At 35.8% G+C, this 26,505-nt stretch overlaps 1 protein-coding gene across 1 annotated transcript in view; it reads right to left on the bottom strand.

Moving 5' to 3' along the window:
• FMN2 (formin 2) overlaps window positions 1–26,505 on the bottom strand; it is a 162,012-nt gene that overhangs the window by 113,984 nt on the left and 21,523 nt on the right. The window contains exons 3-4 of the mRNA XM_010562944.1: window positions 14,443–14,590; window positions 8,615–8,670 (exon numbers count right to left, since the gene is read on the bottom strand). Of these exons, the coding sequence (XP_010561246.1) occupies window positions 8,615–8,670; window positions 14,443–14,590 (204 nt within the window). The remainder of the gene's footprint in view (window positions 1–8,614; window positions 8,671–14,442; window positions 14,591–26,505) is intronic.

The following is a 26,505-nucleotide window of genomic DNA, read 5'->3' on the forward strand; positions in this document are numbered from 1 at the left end:
ACAGGGTAATTGTTGGAAGTAGGGGGTGGGGGGAGGGGGGGGGGGTGGGGGGCATTTGTTTCTTTTTAAACTTTGGATATTTCTAAGTTAAAGAAATATTCATTTTTACTAAGAAAAGCATTACTGATCTCTCCTACACATAGAGTCCTGTGGAAATTCTCAGGATCTACACCACTGTAAAGTAGCACCTGATCTTAAATGCTGAGAGAAATAAAAGAAGAATTTAATCTTTAGAACATGGCTCACTTTTGACTGGATGAGGTCTCTCAAACAGGTTAAAGCCAACTTGACAAATGAGATCAGTCTGTCCTGCTAGAAAAGTCACAAGAAGAAATTTTATTTCTGTGACCAGATATTCTTTGAAGACACATTTTACGGAGTGGGCATCTGTATGTGTGTTTATACACATATGCACACCAACTTGTATACACACACTTTTTCATGCTGCTCTCTTGTATTTAATACGATTTCTTCATCTGTTCTTTTCAATTTCTGTGGAGTTCTTTTAAAAAAAGTTTGGAATAGTAAATACTATAGTACCTAAAATAGTCTATGTAATCCAGATATAGTATCGTATCATTGAATATACAAACCCTCTTTGTTTTACTTCTCTCCAAAAGGTGAGAGGAATTTCATATGTAAATAATCAAACTTCCAATTTAAACCATATTTTGGGAAAGGAGGATTTTATAGATTTTAATCTGAAATAGGATTTCCATTTTAGAGAGAGGAGTTTAAGAAAATAAATTGTATTTTAACAATTAATAAATACAGCTTTGCTATATATTTTGCTCTTACCAGGAATGCATAGATAGAATGAACACTATCTCAATTTACTTATCTTCGTGAGTAAAAAGAGTGAGAATTCAGAGGAGAAAATAGAAAACAGTTCAAAACTGCATTTTCAATAAGTGTATGCCTATCATGCATTTCTATTCACTGCTCCCTCAGAGCAGTGACAGTACTCTGCTAACATTTTACAAGAAGCTCGCTGTAGAAGGCAAGAGAAGAAACATGCTAGCGCTCAGAATTACAGACACACAGACAGAAAACAAGTAATTCTTCCTATCCAAGCCCCATCCCATACAATAATTCATCTCTTCAGAAAGAAGGAGAAAGTCTTTCACATTATAGCAAAGGATTTTAAGTACCACCAAGTAATTCTGGTTAAAATAAGTTTCTCAGTTTTACTCTCATTTTTCCTTGTTTTCCCATCAATGACAGAAGAAAGGGAAGTCTGTAAATCCTAACTTCCATTGGATAGAATTTGCAAGCACGCTGTTCAGACATTATTCTTGCCTGAACCTTAAGGTTGGTGCTATTTTCAAAGAAGTTGTGCCTAAAATGACAAAAAAAGTCTGTCTTGTTTTGTCTGAGTATAAAGCATAGTCAAAATGGAAAATGCAGAATGCCCATTATGATTACAAGATGCAAAATTTGTATTATGATCTGCCATATGCTCATAAAAGTTTGTGATGTAGAAGTTGTGAAACTAGATGAATCATTTGAACTTGACCAGCAGTTTCTTGAGAATTTTAATCAAAGCCTGTAAGTACACAGTATTTGAATTAGGAGTAACTCACAGGAAATATATGTGCTTTTAGAGCACACATTTTCATCTCCTTAAGCTGTTGTCAAAACAACACATCAGAAATGTAGCAAGACTTATTTTACCACCAACTAGGCAAAGCAGGAAGTACAGATGAGCACTACCACATACCCATCCTCAGAGATGGGCGAAGTCCTGAGAAAAACAACCAAACATCTAAGCTAGCCTTGCTTGGAGGAGAGTGTTGGAGGGAAAGTGATTGGACAGCATGACCTCCTAATGTCTATTCAGCCCTAAATTATACTACGATTTTTATGTTATTTCAGAGCTGTAATTGAGGGAGCATGCCACATGTCAAAGTGGAAAAACAGAATAAAGGGCCCTTCAAATTGAAAAGAGCATGTAAGTAAAACTTCATCTTGACATTAACATCAAGAACACAGATTAGAACAAAACAAATTTTAGTCTCACCATGGCCAAGAGGAAGAGTGCAAAAATGTGCTATTGTCACTCCACTGAAAATTATACCAACGTATTGTTCCTTTTAAAGAAGCAAACACTGCCTTCAAGCAAAACAACGGAAGTCAATCCAAGTATTGTGAAGTCTGGATATAATACAAAATACTAACATTTGTCCTGAGAATTAACTCCTTTTATTTTTCTACCACACAGGCTTGACATACTATACTAATTTATTTTTATTTAAATATGAAGTCTATGATTTATATTCTATGTATGTCAATTAATTGATAAAATTATGTCTGATGAACTTTTATCCTTTTTTGTTTGTTTCTTTTTAAATCTCTTCCTCATCAGAACTAAATGGAAAAGATTCAGGATTACCGTTGAAGAAATGAATTTCATATCCAACAGAAAACTGACCTCTTTATTTAAATGATGGTAATTCAGCAGTAAAACTTTTAAATTATCACCACAAAGACAGTCATCCAGAAGACTTGTAGACCAAATCAAATGTCTTCCCTCCACTGGTTTAAAAAAACAAAACAAAACAAAACCCCAAAACCCCAACTTAACAGTGACAGAACAGAACTTTCTAAACATTTAATGTTTCAGGATTTTTGTTATTATTTTTAGGACACGTTTTTACTACCTTCGAGAGATGCTCCAATTACTAAACCTTGGTCAGATTAAGCACAGCAAGTGTGCATACTTTTTACAGGCTAACTTATTAACTACCAGGAAGCTACCACTTTCTGACTTCAAAAAATTAAAATATTAATATTCTCACTATAGGGTATCTGCAGGACCCCCCGGGAATGACACACAAGTGCTTTGCACAGTTCATTAAAAAATACTTAACTGCCATCTAGTGGCTGAATAGGCTGACTTCTTTATGATGTCTTTCAGGCTCTCTAATGACCTCATTTTTAATATTTCTACTTGCGTCCTCATGCTTCCTTCAGGGCCTAAGAAATCCTGACATTATCAGAAGACAGTGTTTTAATCACAAAGTTCAGCTACTATTCATATAGGAAGAACAACAGACTGGAACAGACAATCTCTGTTTAAATTATATTGAAGTCTCAACTCAGAGAACCTCGCTTCATATTTTAAAAAGTATAATTAATTAATCTGCTACAGTTGTAGAGCATGAAAAATCTATTAGTGCTTATTAGGCTTTCTAAAAACAAAAAGAAACCTGAAAATTTCAGCAGGTTTAAAGTGAAAAGTAAGTTCTAATATTAAGAATCAAAGACAGATTTCCATCAATAAAATTGGAAACTTCTGCGTAAAAACTATATTTCATGAACATGAAAGACAGTATACCTGATTTGCACTTATGTCCTGGAGTGAAGTTTGACAAAGGTTAGACTCCTTTTTACTGCCTGAGCAAAACACTCTGTACTTAAGCAGTTCCTATGACCCCAGCAGTAGTATCTTCTGCCAGGTTTCTATCATCTTCTTTCACACAACTTGGTTTCCTTTCTGTGCATTTTTGATAAAGCATAATTTATCCTCAAGGCTAACAAGAAAACACTATCTGCCTACATATGCTTCCTGATATTCATGCACTTTAACCTAAGATATCTCAATTCTAACGTTAAACATTGGACCTACAATTAGAACATAAGTTCCTGTGCACCACATATTGCAAGCCCGGCTTTATTTTTTGCAAGATAAGAACAAGAGAGATTTATACCTCTGAATTTTTTTAGCTTTTTGTTTTTTGAGATTGGGGTATACCAGCATGCTGATGCAGGAAGTTTACATTGATACAGTTCTCCTTAAAACAATATATCCAATTCTATTTGTCAGGACAGAGATCGTCAGTTAGCTATAGTATTTACTTCGAAAAATGCAATAGGTACAGACTTCACTATCATTCAATTCATATGGAAAACTTCCAGAAAAGTTTGCTTTTTTCATACTCCTTTCTTTCCTCATTGAGACAACCGAATATAGCAGATCCTTGTGAGTACAACATACATTTTTGTTGGTTTTTTTTACCCAAGTGTGTACCTTTTTTCCCCAGCTGAAATCCGATTTCAGCAGTCATACTTTTGTAGGAAAAGAATTGGTTTAGAAGAACTACTGATTGCCTCCCCAAGCCTTCTCTTCCCCCTTACAAAAAGTAACCTAGCAAGTAGTGAAGGGGCAGAAGAGAAGTGACGTGTTCCCAGGATCACTGGGTCCTTCTGAATGAATATCTCAAGAAGACACATATAAAATGAAGCAGTGTAAAAAGAGCCACAGCCATAGAATGGTTTGGGAGCTCATAAAGGAAGAGTTCCTAATTTTCCTCCAGTTTCTGTTGAACACAGTTATTAACCAGTCTTGTATACAGTTTGCCTCTACCCTGATGGAAGCCATATAATACCAAAATAAAACAGGTTTTATTTCACAATTTCAGACAACTGTTATATTTACCTTCTTTATCTTACCTTCACCTGTAAAGAATAATCTTTCTGAACTTTCGTTTAAGAGAGTTTTGAGCAGCATGCATGTTTCAGAGACTAAGTCTAGCTGCGACATTTTATAATAATGAAAAGTAAATCCCAATCCTGCCAATGTTTTATATTTTCTAAATAGACTGATCATGTATTTATCTTAAAGGATTTCACAACCTTTCTTCTTGTATTATTAAATGTCAGAATTGGAACATTTCAAATGTCACTAAGTTATTACCCTAAGGAGTTATAATAATTTGTATTTAAAGACTAGAGTAAGAAAAAAGGTCCCTGCTGAAAGGCTGAGAGAGGGGTTACCTGTAAAGCGTGGTAGTTAAGAATACCCTAAAGAGACACTCCGAGAGTCAGACTTATAATATTATGTTTTCAAAGTAGAAAGTATACTCAACATGGCAAACCATGTCCTGGAATTTAAGAGTTTTAAGGCTAGCTCTGTTTCCCTATGACATTGTTGGGAAGCACACCAATAGATCATGTATTAGAAATCTGTCTTCTGTGCTTGAGAACTGCCAAAATTTTGACTGGTTGTTACTATCAGTTGAAGTACGTGGCATTCCAAGAAGACACATAATTTTGGTTCAGGGTTTATTTGTTGGTTTAAATGGGTTAAACCAAATCAAAGTGAACAACTGAGCTGGAAACATTACAGGCATAAGAATTTTTTGATGGCAAGCTTTTTTGCTGTAAATATAGTTTAAATACTCGATGCAGCCTATCTCATGACCAAACTGCTAGAAATTGGAACAGTCTGGCAAAACCTCATCTCCTGAGACAGGGTTACAGAGACCAGGCATCGTCAGTGGCATGAAGAATAATTCATTACATCCGGATGCTGACCTTTAAATAAATGTAATGAGGACTTTATTTTTAAATTTGTGTGATACTCAGAATAGACACTCATCACAAACGATCAAAAAAAGAAGAAATTTTAAATATTTTGATAATAAGGCATATAAGAAAACAAGGAATTTAGGTGACTTCCAGACATCTTCAGATTTTTGGTTCTGTGATGTCCCACTACTAACCAAAGCCTACTTTTCGTGTACTCACAACTATAAGATGCCTTTTTTTTTTCTTTTTTTTTTTTTCATTCTGCTAAGAATCTTTTTTTACCTACCATGTAAACAAAATCAAGCAAACCTGAAAACTGAGTTAGAATGTAGGGGGAATTGCAAGGATACCACAAAAGATTGGTGCACAAAACAGAAAGGAAATTGGCTCTTGCACAAAAGTACAGTTGTCAAATCTAAAAATCAGGTTTGAAGCTGGAGATTCTAAATCTGAACATTCAATTTTTCTCTTCTTCCTTCACTAAAGGAGTTAGGCCTAACAAAGCTTTCTCTGTTTGTACTGGGAAGACTAAGCAGAAATTGTTGCTCCTCTGGCATTTCAAAACCAGGACTTGAAATGGCTGCCAATTTTAAGTATTTTTCCTCTGCTTACCAATTCCTGCACTAGAAGCAAGCACATCCTCAGGCCCTCATTTTTTTTATTTGTAATTTTTGAAAATTAGCTATCTTGGACTCCAAAGATAAGTCTTAAAAACTTTAGGAAATTACTCTGCAAAATATGAAAGTTATGTCTAACATTGTAAAGGTAAGGAAATGGAGAAGATATATAAAAAAGCCCCTTCCAGTGGCAAGACAGCATAGAATCCAGGCTCAGCGTGTGTGTTATTTGTGCTTTTAATTTAGAATTATTCTGAATCTTTTAGTTAACTGTTTATCATAAGTGAGATAAATTATCAGCGTCATGTTACATTTGCAGTTGTTTCTATGTCAGTATCAGCTATCTCCAATTATTTTAATAGCATGTGGAAAATGTCTTTTCCGAGGGAGGGGAGAGGGGAAAAGCTTGTAAGTAGACTTAGTTGATCCATTTCAAATATTACACTAGGGCTCTCTTTGTCATGTATCGAAAGAAAAGAGAAAAATCACCTACTTGGCTCACTTCAGCCAATGCTTGCATTCTTCAGAAAGAAAAACTATGGACAAGCTAGACAAACAATAGAAGAGGCTAGATCTCCGATAGAAACATTTCATAGTATTTCACCACTTAAAAAAAGTACAAATAACACCAAGAATGATTTGATTGCAGTAAAGGATTTATCTACAAACATGACAAAAAAGTTAGTGTGACTATTCTACTTTCCAGATGTTTTTATAAATTGATATAGATAGATATTGATAGATAGGTAGAATACACTCAACTGTTTGGGACTGTACAGAAATAATTTGAACACATGAAAACATTTTATCCTCATACAGCTCCTCAAATTAAATAATTTCCATTCTAATTTTAAAAATAAACCAGAATGATGATGACATAATATAGCAAAAACTTGAGATGATTTTGTGCAAATGAGGTGATCATGCATTCATAAGTTATTTCTGCTCTTCTTTGATGAATAATAGTACAGAATGGAAGAAGTTCACATTACTGTCATAAGAGATCAACACTGAGCAAGAGGGATGGGGAATCTCTAACATCACCAGCAAATGCAATTCAGTAATTGGACAACATAATAGGCTAGTTTTAAAAATAACAAAAAAACCCCAACCTGAAGTAAACATTATTTCTTCAAGCAATCAAACAGTACTCTAGTGCTGCTGGTTAAACTTAATTCTCAATAGCAAAAGAATCAGGGTTTTTTTTAGGTAAAGTACCTAAGCATTCATGAACCTATTTCCATTAATTACATCTCCAATTTTAAAAAGTCTTTTATATAAGTTGTTTCTTGTAATGTATTAAAGTCCTAGAGACAGATTAAATAGGCTCCTTATGTGCAATACTGTTATGGTAGTATAGGAAAAAGTTCTTTTTCACAAGAAATACTAGAAAGTATTGCTACTGAAACCTGGGTGACTGAAATATAAAAATAGCATGGGACAAATATATTTTAGATGAAACTTAAAATATTGCAACGTAGAATAATTTTGTGATGTTATCAATGGGCTCTAGTCTTAAATGTTCATAATTATGGAGGTAGAAGAATTTATGTAACTGACTAGAACTCCTTTAATGTTGTTTGGCAAGACAAAAGCCATAAAGGTAATATACCTACTGTGCCCACCCATGGTTATAAAATACTTGATCGAACGTGGATTAAATTTGCAAGTCTAAAGATCAGTAGCACGCATTTCACTAAGCATTCCTTATTTTCTCCCTTATAAGCAAACTACTGATCATTTTCACAAAAGCTGCTCAATGCAGTGATGCTTGAGCCATCCAGACATTAACAACAAAAAAAAACCCAACCCCAAAACAACAACAAAAGCCCCCCACAAAAAACAAACCCCACCAAGGAAATAAAAAAAGAAAAAAAAAAAAGAAAAAAGAAATAGATATCAAGAGCTTTTGGCCACTCTTTGTTGCAAACTAAGATTCAAAGACACCAGAACTTTACCTTCCTCTTCCTGACCTCCAGAACAATTGAATAGTCTTATTCTCTAGTAAGATAAGTCTGGTACCTGTGATCGGAGAGCTTTCACAAAAAAAAAAAAAAAAAGCTAGTCTTCTGAGGAAACACAATTTGAATTTCCTCAACTCCATCAAACTGCACCATGTTTAATGAATAACATAACATGAGTGGTGACATGTTAAAAAAGATAAAATAAAATAGGTTGTGTTTACATTGAACAAGTCCAACCCAGACTAAGTCTCCACTATCCCAGTATTACATTATCTCCTTTTGAAGTCCAGCATGGCACCCTAAGTCTGTTCACCTACTACCACCACTATAAACTTCAGTGGAGAAACAGAAAAAAATCTCTGCCACTATTATGGACATGAACTTTTGTAGATTAGCTAATATAACCAGATCTTCTATTACTATTCCTTAGTAATGGCATCCGACCTCCAGAACCAACTGTTAACTTACTTCTGAGTGAAATGAACAATAACATTTTACAAGAATCACCTTAGACAGGCAGGAACCTTCAGTCTCTGTACCTAGATACACTATGGAGCATGTAAGCACTTTGAAATCAAAATTTAGAATCAAATCCACACTTCCGAATGTTTGCAGACAGAACATTCAGTACACTAAACTACTGCAAAAATGTCTGAAGTAATGTTTTTCTGGTCTTTTTACAAAATGGTAGATAAAACACTTCTGTTAGAATCTTACCTGTACCTGCTGAACATCTTCTATGCACTGTTTCTCTGTTTCTAGGACAGTAGATTTCAACTCTGAATTTGAAAAGAAGACACAGATTTTAAAAGTTCTATATAAAAAAAAATCATTGATCTTTTGAAATACACATTAAGAATTTCATTAAAAGAGGGTAGAGTTAAAAAGAAAACAATGTTAACTGTCCCACTTTCCAAATTATCCACCTAAAATTAACTGAACAGATTATATGTGTAAATAAAGCCAGCCTGATCTCACTTTGCAATGTATGTATTATGACTCAACATTAAATGCCATCATCTTAAACTTGAAAGAAGTGCATTTTGATTGTCAAAATTTCTGATTCAAAGAAAAATAGTTACTTATGACTCTATTATACACATTCTGTTATACACACAGTGATACAGATCTAAACTCATTTTAAAAGTGTGCTTGAATGCAATTGGCCTTACTATTGCAAATACATTTTTGAGAAATCTCAATTTCATCCTAGCTTTATAATTCACTGTATACAACATCTCGGCCTTACAAAGGGATGGTTTGGGACAGTACACTTACTGTGTAAGTGTACAGTCAGAGCTTCCCAGTACTGGGGACATTCAAACTGATTCTTCAAAACTAATTCTTCACCTTTGTACTAAATTCCACACTCTCTCTTTTGGGCAAAGAAACAACATTAATCTGACTTTTGGAATTTTGACCACGTTACTCATTTCCATTGAAAAATAAAACAGCAGTACTTTGTTCTATTTGTATCTTGTTCAATTATTTTCTACTTTAGAATAACTAATAAGAATCCTAATGAATATCTATGCATTCCTTCACTTCATTACTGTCTTTAAATGGAGAAAAAAATTGTTTGTCCCAGCATGGTGGTTTTAAATGGAACTACTGATCTCCAACTATCGCTGTGATGATGAAAAATAAAACAGTGGTGGGACTAAGAACTTTTATCTGTGTATTTTAGCTGGAAAATGGGCATCAAAACATAAGACACACACCCCCAACTAGATTCCCTTTCCTATTTTAAAACCTGGATAACTATTATTCTCTCTACAAATACCAGTCTTTGAGAACTCTGTTTTCATAAAAACATTTCTATTTAAACCAAACCTAAGCACAAGAGAAATTACATTAAAACCTCAATTGCACTAATATTTACTTCAGTGAGAGACACATACTGCACAGTCCTGCATTGTTTTTACAGTTCAGTATTTTGATTGGCTGCTGGATAAGAAATAACAGATTTTGTGCTGGAAATGACACAAGCATGTAACAACCCAATACACGGACCCTCAAGTCTTTTGGTAAGCCATTGCAGAGAACAACAAAGACTTAATTTTAATTTATTTATGGAAGAGAGAGGGTCTTGTAGTTAAAGCACAGAGCCTGAATTAAAAGCTTTGCTCTCCATTCTGACCTTTCTACAGATTTTTTTTTCTCTGACCTTAAAGAACCTCTGTGTGCCTCAGTCTCCTTGTCTGATAGGAGATAACTAGAAAAAAGAAAAACAGGGAAAAAAAACCCAACCACAAAAAAACCCCCCAAACCAGCAGCTACACAGTGTAAAGATCTGTCACCAGCTTAGTAGCTACTGCTAATGATGCCTCCTTAACTGGTCATAGCCTAGTTTTGTACACAGGACAAGAATAGAAATATTTTTTCTTATACCTGCCCAGAGAACATGTGCATCTCACACCCTTCTTACATCTTTAAAGGGTACCACTATACAGCAGGCAAATCTGTTGACTGTTTGCAGGAAGAGTGAATCAGTTGTGGTCCAGTACCTCTGGATTGATAATTCCTCAGCCTTTGGCCTCCTCACAGCTTTTTGACAATCCCAGCTGTTGGGAGGCGAGACATACAAGGGGGAAGTTTCATTGCCAGTGGCTGCAAGGCCATCCCTTGAAAATTAACAGACCTCAACCTTTTTTACTGAAGAAAATTCAGGATGCTACTAATGAATTGGACACTCACTCCTCATTGCAATCAAAAGAACCTCACCAAAAATAGTGAATTATTATTTTCTGGTAAAAGCAATTAATGTCTCTTCTGAAGGAAGGGAAGAGTATTAACGTTTTTAAACTAAGCAATTGTGAGATACTTGTTTCACAAATTATCTGGAAGAGAACATTTTTGGCTAACCCTACCTCAATTGATTTGCAGAACAAGGAAAACTTCACTGGTATTTGGGCATTGGTGATCTCCCTGAGGCCTGTGTACGTGATTTTAATTTTCTGTATGGTTGAGAGAAACTTTAAGATTAATTTGATCTTTGCTTACACCAGGCTTTATTCTTTCCTAACGTTTTAGTACTAGACAAGACATGTACACGCACAACTTAGAAAGTAATGTTTCCTGTTATGCAAATTGGCACAAACTACCTCCCTTACTCAAAAGTTCTTAAAAAAATAAAGTAGGATAAGGCTGTTCCTATATATTTGTCAATATTTAACAATTTGACAGAATTGTCTAGCTTATTTTTACCTTACACAGATTTTTGTTCTAAAAAGGGTTCTAAATATAAGCCGAGTTCAGGGTGATATGAGCAGATAATTTTAAGGTTAGTTTGCCAAAATTCATCAAATACAATCTATTCGCAGCAAACTAACAGGGTTTTATCTTCGTTAAGCAAAACTAAAAAACAAACAAACAACCCCCCCATCAAAAAAAAAAAAAAAAAAAAAGAAAAGAAAAGAAAAGGAAAAGAGTGCTATATGATGAATGAAACCTTCCCTTTAACCCAAACCAAACTTTTTTTTTTTTTCATTTTTCATAAAACAAAGGAAAGGAATGTCTGGGCAAGCCTAGTTTTGTTACAGACTAACTTAGTTTTCAGGGTGTAAACCCACACAGAGGTTAGTGTGTTGGGACTGTTTCATTTTGCAGGAGAAGTTGTATAATCTTTGAGTCTCTGCCCAGGTGGTTAGGACAGTCCCACAAGAGCAGGATAATTGGGCTCCAGTGCCTGCATATTTGTCTTTCCCTATATGTTAAGTGGAATAGTGTAATCAGCAAAGCATTAAACTAATTGCATTTCGAATACTGTGTTGTGTTTAGATTCAAACAATGTACTGGGGTCTGACAGTGGTAGAATCAAATACCATAAGAAGTGACAGAAACAGCTTTTGCGTATTCAGATGGAAAATTGGTGGCACACAATTGATCTTACTGGTGATATTGACTCATTTCATCCACAACCTTTTATTAATCCAGAACTGAAAAATATTTTTGGCATAAGCATTTGCTGACTTGAACTCAAATTCATATTAGGTATTTCCAAACATAATTTTTTTAATAAACAGCCAACCTAAAAAAAAACCCAAACAAAAAACAAACCAAAACAAACTAGAAACCCCCCCCAACCAACCAGACCAAAAAAGCCCCAAATAATACTGACCACTCTAATAGCCCTTTCCTCACACCCAGCAATGCTCCACATGACAGAGAGCACACAGCAAAACTATTTAATATGTACTACCTTAAACAGATTATTTACTACTATGCTAATTTTGGAACAGATTACCTAAAACCTTATGGAATTTCCTCTTGCCTTACTTAAAACTTGAAGGCCAAGTATTGTCCTCATGCTAACGTGTATAATAAAAGTAAAGAATTTACATATAAAAATATCCTGCTACTTTCCTCTCCCGATCAATACCTTTGTATAAAATGGATGGGTTTGTTTATAAACCATTATCTCCAATGTTAATATTGTGTGTGTTTAATCCATACAACAATAATTATATGTAATGCAAAAAAACCCTAGTCTGCACACAGTAATTTAAACCTTTAAAAAAAATGCTTGTCGCCTCCACCTTTCAAAGGCATATATACATCAAATAATTTAATTACAAATCTTGGGGAAGGTGTTTATCCTTCAGGCTTCACATGAAACATCACTCACCTCCAGGTTCTTCCACATGGCAAGCATGTGAACAATCAAACAAAAAGTTAAATTATTTATCTACCTGAATTGTATTCAGAACAAGTATAATTTTTCCATTTCCCTCCATGCCCTACACTGCAAATTCACACCAAAACCCAAAATTTCAATAGTATTTCTGTCAGCACCTCAAGTAAACTTTGAGAACTATTTGTTTCATTTAGAAATAATCACAATACACAATTTTCCATTTTACTTCTGTTTTCTTAATATTTTTGCAGTTTTTGAGAGGGCAGTGGCTGAGATAAGGAACAGACAAGTACTGTACACATTACATCCATATAGCAGGTATAATATTAAATAGAACAACATAGAATGTAAACAAACCATGTATAAAATGAATAAATTTAAAAATTATTCGTATTATCCTTTTGGTAGAAATACGCTTCCAAATTGGTAAAAAAGGTAAAAATCTTTACATTTCAAAATCTTTTACGAAATCAATGTTCTCCTAGATTTTAGGGCAACAGAACTGTTGTTAACTTGCACCAGCCTCTGTCAGCCTAAAGCCTCAAAGTGAAATAATAAAATATTCACTCTTTTGTTTTTCCAGTGCAGAGTATGTTCATAAATACTCTCATCACACGTCCATTAGCTAAGTCTCCAAGTTGAGAAATGCAACCTGTCCTCTCAGAGTACACGGCAATGAGTTCTACTATCACAAATGACAGTACTTTCATTGAATACAGCATAAAATAATAGATCATTAGTCAAAAACTGAACTAGCCCAACACTCTCATACTGCAGTGTTCCACACTCTGAATTGCATCAGTGAGATGGATGCTGAAATGTTTCCTCGACCTCTAATAGAGCTGCTTTCATACATAGAGCATACACAGAATAGCAGTATTGCATTTTTGTTGGCATCACTTATTTTGCTTGTGAACACTGGAATAAGTGATACCAGTAAAAGTGGAGTGCTGCCATGATAAATGGTGTCCATACAAGGAATACTTTATGTTCCAGAGGAAGTGGTAGAGAAGTCCCAAAGAGAAGCAAATCTGAAATTAACTCCACCCAAAGCCTACAAGTAATACAAAGAGATCTGTTGAAATAATGACTTAATTCTTCAAATCTGAGCAATGCAAAAAAAAAAAAAAAAAAGAGTGGTAGGAAATGGAAAATTTGAGAATACCCAGTGGCTCTCCATGAAGGTCATGGGGATGAATGCAGCCTAAAAGTGTTGAGAGCCACTGAATGCCACTAACGCAAAGCTAAGACTCCAAGAACCTGTGGTATTTGCCCATGAACACTACTAACGGAAAACAGGTTTGAAATTCTCTTCTAAATTTTTTTGTCAGCTATGAGGGTTTTTTTGTTTTGTTTTAATTCTCATCTTAAATAAAGCCTTTAATGAGTACGCAGAAGATTTCAGAAACTTGGCTGGTAGAGTGACCTCACAAATTTTAAGATAAACTGACTTTGTAAACAAGATCTCAATTTATTTTTCAGATACACTTTTCCTACCTCTCTGTCAGCAGGGAACTGCTGAATCCACAAAGGAATACCTTACACCACTCTAATAACTTTCAGTACACCACCAGTGGGCTTCTGAAGTTTTCCATATTTTTAAGAAAAAAGTACCCATATTTCATGGCTCTGAAGGTATGCAAACTGGAAAAGAACAAAGGTCACAACACCTGGTAAAATCCATTAGTCAGCAGATGCCAGGTGCACATCTTGGTTGTTAACAAAAAGCATGTATTTTTTCTGAATATTTTTTATTAGATTCATACTAGCTAACTTTATTTCTGATGCTAATCCAAGATCTTCAAAATCAGGTATTTGTTAGAAGTTAAGATATTAAGTTTATATCTTGGATTCTAAAAGACAGCAGCTCCCCCCCATGCCATATATATATCTTGTCTGTGTCCAAGAATGATACCTTCTTCCGTAATTTTGAGTCTTTGTTCTTCATCTGGAGGTTTGGGTGGGGGCCACACAGATGGAATTCTCCTTGGAAAGCTTCCTTCAATGTAATCTGATGAATGTGTGGGTTGGCTAACTGCAGCCCAAGTATAAAGCTGGTCTTGCTGTGGTTATTAAAAAAAAAAAAAAAAAAAAAAAAGTTGAGAAGTTCATATAGAAAGACAAGCTCAAAATATCAAAGCTTTTGTTTCCAACACAAATAGCTCAATATCCACCTCTACATCAAGGCAGACTTGGTTTTGTGCTCTTCATCGCCTGATAAAGACTTAACACAAACCTATATTAAAAAAATCTAATGTTTCAATTTTGGAATTACTTCTATTAACAACAGAAAATCTAATCGTTTAGTTATCTACAGTACAATACGATGCTAGAATACAGTTCAGCACTTTTTTTCAGCATGAGGAACTCTTTGCCACTTTTTCCTTAGAGAGATAACAGGTTCTGTCCATCATGGCTGTACTACTTTACATATGGCTAGTTTATAGGTTAGAGAAAAATATTTCAGTCCACACTCTATGTAATCTTTTTATACCAAATGCACAACCAGGGAAAAGAAGCAGGATTATTTCAGCATAAATTAAACTGAGATATTTATTCTTTACAACCCTTTTTTTGTCATTTACATTTCCATATTCATAGAAAGGCAGCTAAAAATGTGCTTTGCTTTTAGAATTTAAAAAAAAAAAACACCAAACCCAAACAACCAAACACAAAAACCTAAAAAACAGTTTAAAGTATCTCAATCCTGTGGGCTCAAATCAGATTATATCCTTATTACTCAGAGTTTGATTCACTTATTAAAAGCAGGAGATGTCCAGATTGTCTGATGAAAACTAGGGCAAACTTATGCTTTAAGCCAACAGAAAGATTTTAGATGACCACAATTCAAGTAGTTATTTTTGTGACTCCCAGTATGCATCAACATGCACACCTTGTGATTAAATCTTTATAATACTGTAAACTCTATAGAGATCAATCACAGCAACTGCATGAGTATCCTAGTAAGTGATCTGGAAATATGCAAATATTGTAGTACAAAACTGGAAAAAAAAAAAATCAAGTCACAGGATGAAAATACAGTCATATCTTCTTACAATGATCATGTTTGTTACTGTTCATTCACGCTATTGCCCGAGTAAAACATTGGTAACATGTATTTGTCCTGTTGCATATTTCATTTTTAGATTGAAACTTTTTTTTTTTAATTTTACACAGCTAGTAAACATTAAAGAGAGATGTAGGGGGAAGAACAAAATAATTTAACACTTTTTGGGGGCATAATTGCTATCCCATGTGACTAAGCTTCTATGTGCCTAAAAATAATTTGTGACAAGAGTGATACTATTCTATTGAGAGCAACTTAGAACACACAAATGCTGGTTATAAAGTAAAAAGTTTTGGTTTACAGAGGGTGCCTCAAACAGTCAGAGTCAAAGGAAGCTCATTAGATCTTTCTAGCATGAAAAACATGGCAAAAACCCAGCCACATACACAGACCTTAGATAAAGGTAAAGATAAATGGATAAAAAGCTTAATACAAAATCACATCAGGTTCTTTATATAGCCCTGCACTCTATGTTCCTTGAAAAGCCTATCCTTTTCCCATTACTATGCTACTGCATTTGAACATCCAAACAGGTCTGATTAATGCACTTATTTCAATAACTTAGTACTTTCCCTTTGTCTAATTCCAGCTTTTTAGAGGATATGTATTTTTGGGTTTCTGCCTAATTTCCAGTACTGTGGGAGTAAAAGGGAGAGGGAGAGTCATACCTGTACATACTGTGTAAAAAAAAAAAAAAAAAGAAAAGGGACTGGATTTTGCTATTTGTCTTCTTTCTGCACCATCCAAATCTCAAAAACACAGAGGAAAATAAGGTTCAAAAAAGTCAGAGGCAAACCAGAACAAATTTTTTTTTGCCCACTCTACTACTACCTCACACCGTCCCGGGAACACAGGGAAGAACAAGCTCTACAGAGATTTAGCTGGGTAAGCACAGTCGATTTTCAATGGGCTTACATGTAGGGTTACAGGGCAATAAAACAGAAGACAACAGACTGTAGATAATATTGGTATAGCATGAATGAGGAAGACAATTAAACTGTTCCTGAACATGATATTTCACCATGCCAGTTCTCAAAAGATGTAGTACAATCATTTAACTACAAATTTTTGAAGTATGATTAGTCCTCATGAATTAAGATATACTAAAAAAATCACGGTATGTCTCAGAATTATTGTACAGATGGGATACATTATGCGGGTAATAAAATATGAAGTACCTATGTTCTTGCTGATAGAATATACAGCATATAAACTATGAACAGTTATAAATTAAGACATCACACAACTCCATAACTGGCTCCTAACCCATCATGGGAGCTTTGAGTATAAAAGACAGTATTTTTTGGTTTATGTTAGTTTTTGTTTTGGGATTCTTTTCATTCGCTGTTCAACATGGAGAAAGATGATGAAATAGACTCATCATGTAACAGAAATTACAGAGGTAAACGTCATCTTTCAAAAATGCCTTGAGGGGACTTGCACTACAACTAAAACATATCTGCGTTCAACATATAAACAAGGTATTTAACAACAGCTACATTCAGATTACTTGCAAGTTTATAAATGTAATTTAAAATATGAAACCCCTCATGACAGAAAGGTAGTCTGAAGGTCTGGACTTCAAGTTGATAGTCCATAAACTACACTTAGAATGGCAAAAGATTAACCCTGTCTCCACTTTCGTACCCTTCAAAAGGGGTGAATCATTTGAACGTCCTAATTCCTACTCATTCAAGATATTGCCCAAAATCTAATCCTCTTTACCTTTTGTCTTTAGCTCCTTGTCAGTTAATATACTAGCCCATCTCATTTTTCCTTTTCCAAATCTGATAATGCCATAGATGTGCATGATTATTAGAACATTTTGAAAAAAGATATATGCTGCCAATTCTATGATGTCTAAATACTACTCAAGCAAAAGAAACAAAATAATCCAAATTAAAAAAATCCAAACAAACAGATTTGCTTTTATCATTAATAGTTGCAATACAAGCATCCACAAATGTGGATTTCCACATCCAACTCTTTCTCCTTTAATCTTTTCATTTCAGAGACAATTTTTTACTAGATATCATTGTAAGTACAGCCAGTGAATACTCTTACCGTGATCGAGCTTTGAATACATCTGGAATTTCCACTTCATCTTGCTCAGACTCCACTATTTAGTGTTTGAAGCACTTCTTTTGTGGGGGCGGCGGGGGGGGTTATCCTTGTAATGAATGATCCCAGTCTTATTTATTCGGACTCATTTCTGAGCAGACATTGAAAGCTTAAAGCTGTCTGAGCCCAGTGCACTAAACACAATGTCAAGAAGAGCGCTCGTTTCCACACATCCTTACACAGCACTTTCCACTGGCTCTTAAAACTGCAGAGCATTCGCACATGGGCGAGGCAAACTGCCTGCAGGATCTGATGGTACCTAATCAATAGACATTTTACCACTTATAGATGCTAGCGTTTAGAACAGAGTCACAGAGAGTCAGGTCTGTAGTTTAACTCACTCTCTTCCCAGCCAGCTCTCAGTAGGCGTAAAGAATGTCTTTTTGTAACAGATTTTCATTCTCAGGTACCACAGTGTTACATTTCAGATACCTAATATATTAAATATTAATTATGTTCCTTCACTGCTTGAGCTAAAGATATACTTTCCTGCTAATCTTTAAAGATGGAAGCGAATGCTGTAAGCTACTCAAAGTAAAGGCCTCTAGCAAATGACATATAGAAAGAGGCTGGTGGGCCCAGAACTAGGGCCATGAGCTAGGCCTGCAGCAAACATGAGAAGGCATACTGGTAGACCCTGAGCTTTCAGAAAAGGGGTCGTACATTTTTTACACAGACAGACTAGGTTTGTTCCCTGGGCCACAGACTGAATTAAAGATTAGTATATCCCCCACTGTTGGAATATAACATGCAACCTTGAACCTATGCTTTTGGCAGCTGTATTGCTCCTGGAGATATGCAGGTAATATGACCTTCTGTTCAACACCACTTCAGTTTTTAATCAACTGTTTACTTGCTCCCAGTTCAAAGGACAAAGACAGCCATTGCGAAAAATGCTTAAAAGAGGTACAAGAGATGGAGTTGAAACAGCAATGAATGTATACACATCTGTCCAAACTGTTTGCAAAGGCATGAATTAGCAATGTGAGAATCAAGGGGGAAAAAATCTGACCAGAAGTATTTTGACAATTTTCAAGGCGGGGGGCAAGAAGCACAGTCAGATCATGCATAGTAAGGTGGAGAAAGTGGGGCAGTACAGAAGCACACTGCTATCAGGAGTAGCCTCTGCTCTTCAGGTCAGCAGAGAAGTAGATGGGGGGAGCCCATTAGCAGTACCTTTAAACTTTCTTATACTACAGTGAATTAGTACTAACTTCCTCAATGGCTCCAGTGTTACACCATGACGGAATCAGGCCCTATCTTGCAGGGCATTTATTTTCAAATAGTAAGCTTGAACAATTTTTCACTAGAACCCCAAACATTCAAAGTTATCCTGAAGAGAGGAGGACAGAAAGTTTGGCATGTCCACAGACAGGTATAAATGTTCTAGGAGTAAACACAGAGTGATAGTTACAAGAAGGTTCCTACTCATCAAATCAGTCTGGATGTGGACAGCCTTCCAATGGGAAGCACTAGAAGAGCGGGGAGAGGAAAAAGTATAACTGCATTTAAGATGGAACTAGATAAACTCATGGAGAAATTACATTTTATGGTACTTGGGATAAGCAGGGACCAGACTCCATGACTCAGAAGGTGTTTTCCAGGCTAAGAGCTCCAAAGAGCTTGTTCCACATTTGTATATAACTGCTTGTCATTTAGACTGTTTCAAGTGCATGAAAGGAATTATTTTTTTTTTTCCATTCAGGAAGTTTAATCATTCTAATATACTAAGTATACAACCTCTAAAATGAAAAAAAGCCAATTGCATGTTCCTACTGCATATAAATAGTTAATTGGACAAGCAAGGTTTTAGTTTGAGAAACTAGAGCTGGACTACCTCAAAATGTTCTTATCAGCAGGAGACTGCTTTATTTTAAGCAGCTTTTAAAATAAAGAAATCAATACCATCATCAACAGGGAAAGTGGTTTACTTTTTGAGCAGAGGTTCAGTAACAAAGCTCTGCCTGACCACTGACAGAACCAGAGCATTGATTAAACACGGCTTTCGGCTTGTACTACCTTTGGCTGTACTAGTGAGCGCAGATGCCTTCCAAGGCTGAAAAACAGCAAGTCAGTCATAATCCAGTAATATATGGCTGAAGTAGCACTTTATCCTCATGAACTAAATTTGATGCATGAGCATTCTACTTGAGTGATTTTTTTCTTTTCAGAAAACTGTTGTGCTTCAACAATTCCTTTATAAACACTTCAAGTGTCAAAAAACCACAAAACATTTGTTTCCTATGAAATTACTTCAACCTCCTCAACAAAACAGAACGAACTTGCTTGAGCCCATCAAACCTTGCTCAGGATTCAACATCATATCCTGGGGATATGAGGGGCCAACAGAACCAACAGCCCTGTAGTTAGGGCCTTCGTGGGCAAAGGAAATCAGGAAACCAAATTTCTGCATCTATTCTCATTCTGTTCCAGAGTTATTGCCTTGGTCTTCCTATTCCCCAATAACTTCTGCATTTAATATAGCTGAATAGGTTGAACTGGTGAGCTTACAAGAAACTTTCCTTGGAAGAGGGAACAGTGGCTAGCTTTCTATGAAACAGAAGAACCTCAAGATCTAGCCTCTTTACACATCCAACTTGAACTCCCACTTGGAAGGCCACATCCCAAGACCACTGGGTTATCAGCTGTTACTTAAACCACCTGACAGTGTCTCCTTTCTCATTCGCTCCAGAAATTCTAAGCTGAGGCCAGAAGCTTCTCCATCAGGAGTTGTTTTCACTTACACTGACACAGTTCTGCAATAAGTTTGGATTCTGACAAATTTGAATTTTCCAAAGAAATCTGTTCCATTACAAATTCCTTTCACCTCTATTCCATTTGAAAAGGTGATTACTACTGTAAAAACTTCCTCTTGAGAACAGAGACATGCAATATACACAAATTCAACTCTCACTGTATTCTCAATTCCAAGCTAGAAAAAAAAGACATTGTTTTATGACTGTCATTCTTAAGAAAGTGAACTAATGTAGAGAAAGTCGTAAAATATAAAGATCTCTTGAGGTGACAGGGTGACCACCACTTTCGCCCTATGCACAATGATTTTGAAAATTTTAAACAGGTAGTGCAAACTTAACATCCAGTATGTGCCTCTTGAAGCAGTTCTTCAGAATAACAAGCAGGTAAGCAATGTTCTCTGCAAAAAGAAGCATTAAAACCCAGCAACATCCTACATATAAAATACCTCAGTTGAAAGCGTATACAGTAGCATCACCACAAGTAAGTGGAAGGGAGAAAGAAAAAGATAAGGCTAGAAGACTGCAGGGCTAGACGTAACAACTATAAAATAAATATGCAATTAAAATTAAAAATAAAGAAGCAGGGAAACAACATGACAGGAATGCTTCAGCCCAGTGATAATGCAACTGTTTCCATTTTACTACTCCCAGGAATATTCAGAGTTGTTCACCACAAAAGACAAAGTGTCACAAAGTGTGATTGGGCAATGGAAAAGAAGAGGAGACATGGGGGCTTTGATTTAGCCAAATTCAACTGCCATGGTAACCTACATGACAAACAAAGATTAAGACAGCAGATTAACAATCTGTTTTCTCTGCTCCATTCCACAATTTTCACTTGTTAACTTTTAAAGTCGTCTTCGCTACTGACCCCCAATATACAGCTGTGACAAATTTCGTAAGATGGGACTACATTCGGTCTTACACATTTTATTCCTGAGCATTGAAAGTATGCTTGAAGAACTGCTGCATTGTTGCCAGCTTTGTGCTGCAGTTTGGAAGAGTTCTCCCTAGCCGAAGTTAATTCTTGGAAAAGTTGCTCTTTGGAAACTGATCACTGGTATTTTGGCTCTCTGACTTCTGAGAAAGGACTCTGTCTGCAATCTGTTTAACTACTAATTTTCAGACTGGCATAAGCAGTGCAAATAAGTTAAAATTAAGTAAAGTCTTCATGTCACTAACTCCTCTTTCATCTGACCTGCAAAGTCTCACCATCTGCTACTACTCAGCAGAAAGCAAGCAGTGTCTTTATTTTCTTAAAAAGTATTTGCATCACCACAGGTGGCCAGGAGATAATAGGAAAACAGCCATTTTTATAGCATTTCCCATTTATGCTGTCTCTCTGCTTCCTTGTGGAAGCATTATTTCAGAAATGGCTGACAACTTAGGTATCATAACTACGAATCGCACAAGGGGCAGTCCCTATCCCAAACTGTCAAACATGCCTATGTATAAAATAATATCATAACACAGTAAAGACAGACACCTTACAGATGTCCATTTAGCTCTTTCATTATAGAAGATGCTGAAATAACTTATAAAACAAGAAGGCATTAACAGCAGTACTCAACACAGTAACAGCATTCAATAAAAGAATTGAAAAAGATGTAAAGAGAGCTAGCCCAATCAAAATGACACCAGAAATAAAGAAAGATGAAAGCTTAGCACACATTTCGGATGCATACAGAAGAAGCTATTGCTATTTAGTGCCACATGAAAAAAGTAGTTGTTGGACCCTTCAGTATGCAATAGAGAATAAGTTCCCCAAACAAGGAGTATAGTATGGCTACAAAGGTATGCTTAGTTTTCTTCTCAAAAGCACTTCCAAAATTATAATAGAAAGCCTCTATCACAAAATCATTTAAGTTTTCACTGAGAATTTAAGTGTTTTAAACCTAATGTTCAGAAACAACACACAAAACTACTTGGAAACCTTGTCAGAAAAAAAAGCAGAAAGCTGTTATGAAAGGGAAAAAACGCCCATAGCTTAAGACTGCACACTGTGAACTGGAAAATCTGGAATGGAAAGTCATAATTAGGGACTAGACATCCAAAACGTGTAGTAATTACTACACTACTGGATAAAATGCAAACACCAAATACAGTCAATATTTCTTAATAGCACAGTGTAAATAAAGTTGCTTTGCATTGATAGGAAAACGCCAGTTTCTTTTATTGGTGTATGAACCGTTTAAATTCTAATCCCAATGCATACAATTTACACACATTACTGATGGCTCTCCAAAGATAGCAATCTTCTAGCTTCTGTGATACATCATTAACAGGGGAGCTAACCAGGAGAGGAGATCTCTACTTGTTGAAAATTCTGATCCTCCAACAGGTGGCTGCAAAACTTGCCTGCGGTTACATTCTTGCCAAAGGTGCACTGTTTAGCCAGATGAGCCTTGTGTTTTACTGTAATAGGATAATATAATGAGGTAACATGCTAAAAAGCTTAGGACTACACCTACACTATAGAAATACGATTATGTAATAACATGACACAGTCATTTGGGACTGACAGAGTTTTTCACAAAGCATTAATTTCTTACATATCATTCAGTCAGAGCATATTTTATTTCAATTTGAAATTTTAGAAGCCCTCTTGAACAAGTCACAACTGCTAAAAAGGGAAAAATTTAAAAGACAAGCAGGCAATAGTTATTCAAAAGGCAAGCAATTTTTCAGAGAGCATTCTTTGAACAGTCTTTTACTAATCTATCTTTCCATAAGTTGCGCATTTACTTGCTTGGCCATTTAAAAAAAAAAAAATTAAAACTTTTTTCCTTTTATAAAATAGCAGCAGAATAATGAAAGGCTGTAAAGATAGCCTGGCAAGTAAGAAGTCATGACATCCATGAGGCAACAATTAGCAGCCTCTCCAGGAGACAGGAAACTAAGAAAAAGGGCATCATATTTCTAGACAGCAAATCTGCCATTGTACATTTACTTACTCTTTAAGATACTCCTTACATTATAAGAGGAGTAGGTGGGAAGAGCTACAGAGGAAGTTTCCACTGCTTCTCAAAAAACATCTTAAAAATCCCAACCTTGTCCACTTCTGTTACTTTTAAAGCTTTATTCAACTTTTATTTTTCAGGCTAATCTTTTATTCTGGGAATCTGCCACAATCTGTTTCGAAAGAAATAATTGATAAAATGGGCCAAGATAGAGCATGAAAGTTTTGTCATAAGTTCTTTAAAACTGTTTTAGAGTTTTTATCCTTTGGACTATGACTTGAAATTTGACAAAAAAAGTCAAAGATACTTCATAAACATGCCATTTCCAATCATCATTAAAATCTACCCAAAATCTGAACAAACTATAAGCCTCTGAAAACATCATCCTCAGCATAAATGCGATGACAACTGGTAGTTCTCTGAAGATTTATGCTTTCATTGGGTATTTGTTAGTCCTTCATGTTTGCCATATACTAACAAAGGAGTAAGCATCACACCCATAAAGCATAACCTACACCAGAAATAGAAGTACTAAGAATTTAATTTACACGGGGTTCCAGGAGCCATTATAATACTAGCCCAAGAAACTAAGAGCTGTGCAACTTGTCTTTACTCTTAATGCACTGCCTAATTGCAGTCAGACAGTGTGGAAGAGGAAGAAATAGGATCCAATGAGAAAAGTAAAAGAAGTTGTGTACAATTACTTAGTGGGGTGAGGCAGAGGCCCACACTGAAGCCTGGAATATCTTGGGAGAAAGAAAAAACCCCAGATCTCCGTGTGTTAGTGAGAAAACAGACACAGGAGTTGGATACACAGTTGTAAGACAGGGAGAACTAGAGGTGACCACTGGGCACGAGTAATAAAGAAGATGAGAATATAATCAGAGTGTGCAAATGCAAACATTTCAAGGCAGCAGAGAGTTCAGCATTAGCCATGTTAAATTAAATTCACTGGAGGACATCCAGAAAAGGAGATCAGAGTGAGAGAATAAGACTTTTAAATAATCTGTTTATATTCCTCTCAACCCATGAGCAATAGATCATAGAGTGAACAAAACTTACTGAATTATTTTCATAAACTGTAACCTAACATCTCCAAAAAACAAAGTCTGTGGGACCACACTTAAGCAAAAGGGGAATCATGGATTTTAGTCAACATAAAAAAAATAGTAAGTTAAAGCTCAGAAATACATGGGATCAGTCACAAAAGGAGAAAAGAAGGGATTTAAGGAAGGATTTCAGTGGAAAAAAGGTTGGCAATTCTGCAAAAAAACATGCTAAAGGAGTGACCTAACAGACTTTATAAGAACCAGACTAAGACAAAAATCAAAACAGCCAAATGAGTAACATTAAGGAACAAGCAAGCACCAGAGCTGGATGTAGCAGGGAGGAAGGACAATGAGGTGGCAGATGAACCTGGGTCTGACCAGGACAGGGTTACAGGACCTTTGTCGATGGCATTTTCAGTTGAGTGAAAAGGACGCCAGCCAAACTGGAGGCAATCCAAGATTGAACTGATGAACTCAGAGATGAAGGAAGAATATGGGACTGGCTGTGCTCCCAGTTTTGGAGTAAGGTCAAAGATGATGTATCTCCTAATTCTAGATGGGTGAAATTTAAGTATTACTTAAGGCTAGTCTAATTCCTCTGTCTTTGAAATCAATGGTTAGTTCAACATTAAAATCCTGTTCTAATGAAGGGAAAAAAAAAAAAGAAAAAAAAAGAAAACCTAAATAAGAAAAAAAGCAAAGTACAGACATGGAAAGAGATGCAAGAGGGGACACAAGTCATAGATCTTACATGTCCTTTTTTAAGTAATATACAGCATTACCGAAAGTTTTTGCATACTAATTGTTAATTGTTTTATTTCTTTACATAACTATTAGCATTTATTTTCTGTAAAATATTTTATTTACTCACTCTAAGAAACAAAATCAGCTAGGAGAAGCCCAGTTTTGAAGTTCTCAGCCACTAGAGTTTATACTGCAAGTTCTAAACATTTTCACCCTAGTAGGACATCTAATGAATAAGCAGGTAGGTGTTCCTGTACTGTGGTCACCAAGGCTGAAACAGAAACATAGTCCCAAACTAAATAACAGCAGCTCTCACATTTGTGCCATGTGAAATTCAGTTGTTGAGATCCTAGTGTTCAAGACAGATGTAGGCTCCTTTGAAGTAGGATGCACTACTAGTTGCATACACATACTCAGGGGTTTACACTACTTCTGACATTGTTTTACAGAAGCATAATTTATATAGGGGACTTATACAGAAAAACAGTAAGGGAGCATTTGTGTCTTGCTGATAGTCCAATTCAAATTAAGATCACTGCTACGCCAGAAACATCTTAAATTGCTGACTGTTCACATGGCACTAGGCTAGGCTCCTGTTTCTTTTCAGAAAGTCCATCCTGTTGGATATGGTCAATGAAAGATAACTAGAATAATTCTCTTACTTGGACAAAGCATGGTATACCAGTTAACAAAAGAGCCTCTTCTGCTTCTTTCCAAACTTTTAATATGATAACACCTTGTCCTGGTTTTGGCTGGGATAGAGTTAATTTTCTTTCTAGTTGCTGGTATAGTGTTATGCTTTGGGTTCAGTATGAGAAGAATGTTGATAACACACTGATGTTTTCAGTTAGTGTAAACACTACTTGGCAACAAGTCAAGGATTCTTCAGCTTCTCATGCCCAGCCAGCACGAAGGCTGGAGGGGCACAAGAAGTTGGAAGAGACACAGCCAAGACAGCTGACTCAAACTGGCCAAAGAGATATTCCATATCATGTGATATCATGTGTGGTATAAAAACTGAGGGGAGTTTGCCGAGGGGGAACCGTTGCTCAGGAACTAACTGGGCATTGGTCAGCAAGTGGTGAGCAACTGCATAGTGCATCACTTGTTTTCTATATTCCAATCCTTTTATTATTATTGTCATTTTATTATTGTTATTATTATTATTTTCTTCCTTTCTGTTCGATTAAACTGTTATTATCTCAACTCACAAGTTTTAGTCCCCCCCCGATTCTCTCCCCACCTCCCACTGCGGGGGGGGGGGGGGGGGGGGAGTGGCGA

This window comes from Haliaeetus leucocephalus, unplaced genomic scaffold, assembly GCF_000737465.1.
Source record: "Haliaeetus leucocephalus isolate CR32 unplaced genomic scaffold, Haliaeetus_leucocephalus-4.0 Scaffold162, whole genome shotgun sequence".
Lineage (NCBI taxonomy): Eukaryota > Metazoa > Chordata > Aves > Accipitriformes > Accipitridae > Haliaeetus > Haliaeetus leucocephalus.